Source organism: Palaemon carinicauda, unplaced genomic scaffold, assembly GCF_036898095.1.
Source record: "Palaemon carinicauda isolate YSFRI2023 unplaced genomic scaffold, ASM3689809v2 scaffold564, whole genome shotgun sequence".
Lineage (NCBI taxonomy): Eukaryota > Metazoa > Arthropoda > Malacostraca > Decapoda > Palaemonidae > Palaemon > Palaemon carinicauda.
This window is the reverse complement of record NW_027171832.1, coordinates 92,501-97,500: the sequence shown is the minus strand read 5'-3', so window position 1 is coordinate 97,500 and position 5,000 is coordinate 92,501. Positions and strand designations below refer to the sequence as shown.

At 35.0% G+C, this 5,000-nt stretch overlaps 1 protein-coding gene across 2 annotated transcripts in view; it reads left to right on the top strand.

The window, feature by feature from the left end:
• Positions 1–2,116, top strand: part of LOC137637168 (uncharacterized) — a 2,391-nt gene extending 275 nt beyond the window's left edge. The window contains exons 2-7 of one of the 2 annotated variants that reach the window (XM_068369441.1): positions 274–362; positions 489–597; positions 749–836; positions 1,064–1,167; positions 1,311–1,434; positions 1,650–2,116. In XM_068369441.1, the coding sequence (XP_068225542.1) occupies positions 302–362; positions 489–597; positions 749–836; positions 1,064–1,167; positions 1,311–1,434; positions 1,650–1,859 (696 nt within the window). In that variant the 5' untranslated portion in view covers positions 274–301 and the 3' untranslated portion in view covers positions 1,860–2,116. The remainder of the gene's footprint in view (positions 1–273; positions 363–488; positions 598–748; positions 837–1,063; positions 1,168–1,310; positions 1,435–1,649) is intronic. The other variant, XM_068369439.1, reaches the window with a different exon arrangement.
• Positions 2,117–5,000: the final 2,884 nt, after the last annotated feature.

The window sequence follows — 5,000 nt, the reverse complement described above, 5'->3', positions numbered from 1 at the left end:
TTTATAGTAATTCCAGTGAGTTATATTTGAAATTACTCATTTCTTTAATATGTCTACTGATAAATGGTCTCGAAGCTGTTTGAGAATGACATTAAGATTGTTCACAGTTTTACCAGACTGAACTGTGATCAATCTCTTTTCAGACCACGTTTTTCAATATAAAAAAGAGAAGGAGAGTTGAACAAGTACTGATTACAGTCTAAAACTAATACATATATAATTAATCAGGCTCTCTCTCTCTCTCTCTCTCTCTCTCTCTCTCTCTCTTTACAGATCGTCATTGAAACGCTCTCCCTCAGCCATGTTCCAGAGAACATTGATCCTGGCGGCAATTTCAGCTGCCTTTGCACAAGGGCCTCAAAGTAAGTAAACAAAGAGGTTGAAAGAGCTTTGTGGAATTGTGCTGTGTCTGAGTTCTCAGTTTTGAAGTTGTTTACTGTTGCTTACTTTACTCATTTAGTTTATGTTGAATATTCCTTTCCTTGCAGTTGACTCGTGTCAGAGAATTACTTCTGCACTACAAACGGCGTTCCGTTCCGATGATCCACACACGTTCCCCGATATCTCCAATTTCATTTATACCCGTGACAACATCAGGTTAGTTATTAATATCAAATGAAGACGTGAATTTCGTTTTTGGTATATTATTAGAGAGATAAAAATAATTATAAACATTCTGCGACATTTTATTACGATGTGAGCATTGTCATTTCTTCTAAGCTAAAGCTGATTTTTTTGTTTCTTTCAGATACAACATAGACTTCTTTGACCTGATATTTAGAGGCTTTTCCAATGTTAGGTGCAGCTCCGCCAAGGGTTTAGGGCGACAACAAGTGGTAAGGAAACATTATAAAATCTTCGTACTTTGTTACCTAATTATGTGTTATTCTGAAGATGGAACTAAACAAAACAATTAATTGTTTGTGGCTCGTTTGATTTTGTATATCGTTTCTTTAACAAGAAGAAATGATTCATTAGTCTTCTTCCTAATTCTCATCTACTTCTAATCAATTAATACCACACAAATTCTCTGTCTCTACGAATAATTCCTGATCTTTTATAGACAACGCTAAACCTCACAGGACACGATTTGGAATTCGATACCAGTAATTTTCGATTGCACATTAATCCACCATTTTCTGCCGTTGGACAAAGACCCAGCTTTGAGTGAGTATTTCCAAAACTGACTTTACCCGTATATTACCTGTCCCTCCTGTAGCATTGTTGAACAAAAATTTCTTGTCGAATTTGAACTTTGAGAGATAAGAGATTAGTCAATTGCCGTTAACAAAGGTTTTGTCTACTGTCAGTTTGAAGGTGCAGACCTATGCTCTGGAGTTGATCTTCACAGACGAAGTTTTCACGTTGGATCCCTTCAAACTCTGCATCACCAGAGATACTCTCGAAATGACCTTCCGTGCTGAAGGAATGGTGGTAAGTGCTTCATTTTCTCTTCCTTAATTAAGTCCCTTATATGGTCAACTCTTATTACTCAGTTTAGTTATCACTTGTGTATTTATAAGAACTAAATAGAATGGAGAAAATGTTGATCTAACTGAAAAAAAAAAATGTAAATGATTGGACAGTTTCGTGAAATTGGTGTTTATTCTTGTGATTTCCACTATGTCTATTTGTATCTTTCCTCTTAGTTCGACATTAAACCCAGTCCACCAGTGGCTCAGGAGCTGAATAATCATCCAGCAGCAGTGCTGAAGGCTATAAATCTTTACCTTCCTCGCTTTGCCAACGACCTTACCACAAAACTCAACGATATACTTTGCGTTAACACTCCCCCAACGGCTGCGATTCCTAACAGTAGACCGTCGCCGTTACCCTTCGGGATACCTGACTACCCCTAAATGGATTCCGGACTCTGGCACCCGGTGGAGGTCTAGGGACTGCTGGCAGAGGCTAAGAAGAAGAAGAAGCCCCTTTTACATGTACAGTAGTTCCATGAAGAAGAAGAAAGAGGAATTCTACTCTTAATACTAACATTCAGATATGTTCAAATCATTACCAATTGATCATCATATTTTCTTTTCTTGTGATTTTATTAGATTGAATTTAGAAAGCTTAATATTATAGAAAAAAAAGAATAAATCCTTTGTTTTTTAAATACCCAAATATTTTTTAAACAAAAATGATGAAATGTTTAGAAACAACAATTTGTCACATCAACACTATCAAATAAAATAATTGGTTAATTTTGGTCTTCTTATCCTTATAATTCTAGATAATGAGGGAAATTTAAAACTATAATTGTACAACATATCGTTTTATATAAATCTATCCATGAATACAATGTTGGATAAATATCTTTATTGATATGTGTATATATATATATATATATATATATATATATATATATATATATATATATATATATATATATCAATGGCTATTTCTGTGCAGATCTGTTATTCTTAGACTTATTTTATCTAGGGTAAGAACTTTACCCTTGAGAATTACAATAAAAATGATGGAGGATTTGAATAGAAAAAGCAGAAATGTAGGACTAAGAATTGATACGAGTAACACTAAGATAATGTCCAATGAAAAGGCAGAGAGACAGCAAATAAGAGTTATGGACGAACATCTGGAGATTCTTAATGAATATACATACTTAGGACAGACAGTAAGTGGTTCCCCATAACATGAGATAAAAAATAAGAGAAGTATAAACGTGGTATGAAGAGCTTTTGGTAAACAAAATGAGATTATCAAGGGTAAACTTCCATTCTCTCTCTCTCTCTCTCTCTCTCTCTCTCTCCTCTCTCTCTCTCTCTCTCTCTCTCTCTCTCTCTCTCTCTCTCTAAAAAGAAAAAGCATTTAATCAAATGGTCGTACCAGTATTAACTTATGCATCAGAAACTTACTAAAGCCTTAAAACATAAAAAGCTAATTATAACTCAAAGAGCTATGGCGAAAATAATGATTGGAGCACACACACACATATACATTATATATATTAGTGAATACTATAAGAGAAAGATCTTCAAAGCAGCAACAGACATAAGAAAGTTATATCATCTCCTAAATGGTATAATGGGAAATGTAAAACAAAAGAAGCTACCTGATGGATACAGTGAACAGGAACTAGAAAATAATTTTCTAGTATTCTTTAAAAACAAAATTGAAAATATAACCAGGTCATTTATAGATACTCAACCTCAGATTAATGTTACCAGCAGGCACACAGACAAAATTAATACGATTTAACAACATAACACAAGATGACATCACCAGAATTATCAAGAGAGCAAAGAAAACAAACTGTGTGATCGATCCTATGTCAATATCTGAAGTAATTGGAGAGAGAGACTTTTCTAGTCTAGCCGAAATAATAATGAGAATAGCAAATGCAAGCATTGATGAATATAAGGTTCCTAAATCTGAGAAAATGGCTATAGTCACACCAGTTCTGAAAAAATGCACTGGACTACCAGGAATTAAGCTCATATAGACCTATTTCAAATCTATCCTTTGTCTCAAAAGTGCTTGAATATGTAATTCTTGAACAACTAGTCAGCCACTTAGAAGTAATAGAAGCTTTGCCTGACAACCATCTGCTTACAGAAAACTATACTCTACGGAGACAGCCATCTGCTCTGTTGTAAATGATATGCTGGAAATGATGGATGAAAATAAATGTGGTATTTTAATATTGCTCGATCTCAGTGCTGCTTTTGATATAGTTGTGCATGAACTGCTACTAAATGATCTACGGTCCATCGGCGTTGAAGATTCAACCTTCGAATACCTAAAAGACTACTTAGTTGGTAGAAATTACTGTGTACAAATTGGAACCTATTATTCATCATATGAACCCTTACAGAGAGGGGTACCCCATGGGAGTGTACTTGGCCCAATCTTATTCTGCATCTATACTATTGGTCTATCGAAAATACTACAAAGGCATGGCGTGAAGTTCAAACTATTTGCGGATGACACACAATTTTACTTCTCCATAAATGATATAGATGACACCATCGAAACTCTAAACCGAATGCTTGATAGTGTCAGAGAATGGATGACATTTAAACAACTAAAATTAAATGAGAACAAAACTGAATTCATGGTGGTAGGTAAGGGAAACAGCGTGAAAAACTTGGGTGATATTCAAATGAACATAAACAATGACGCGTGTGTGAGGGCGTCTGTAAAATCTTCTGCATCTGAGCATCACGTTTTCCTGTGATTTTTACGCATAAATGGATACCACGTACTCCTTCCAGACTTTCTGTACGACTTTCCCTATCTTGGTATATATTATTAGAGAATTTGCAGACGCCCTCACACGCGCCCATACTACTAAAGAACACCTGCGGTTTCTTCGTGAATGCTGCGAGGAACAAGTCATTCCGAAATGCATGATAACGAAATCCCTATTGGAAATAGAAGATCAACCATTTGGTGATATACAGAGAAGTATATTAGAAAAGCATATAAATTCAATGAAAATTAAAAACCGAAGAGCGTTTGAAGACCTAACAAGAAAAAGGAGACATTTTGAAGCCTCAATACCAACGGATTGGAAAGACCCACTTCGAGGTTTCTGCTATGGAGAAATGAACGAAAAAGTGTATAGAAAACTCAAACAAAAGCATGACACGAAACTCAATGCATTGATAGAAAGTAGCCCGTGGACTGCAAACGTTAATCCAGAATGTGTGGTTAATTTGTCAAATAAAATTCTAGATAAAAATGTGAAGTGTGCCTTGGGATACGGTTTAAATTTCTCGATGTCATCAAGTGCAGTGAATAGGGTAGAAATTACAAATGGAGTGTGTAACCTGGAAAAATTCAGTGATATTTCTGTAGAAGAAGTAAATATGATTAAAGGTATTATATACAGCAATATGAAAAAACCAGTGGTTCCAAATTGCCCAAAAAGATTCAAGAGAGCAATTGCCGAATTGAAGCAAGATAGAAATATTAAGTTGACAAAAGCCGATAAATCTGGAGCACTGGTAATCTTGAATAAAAATGATTATATAGAA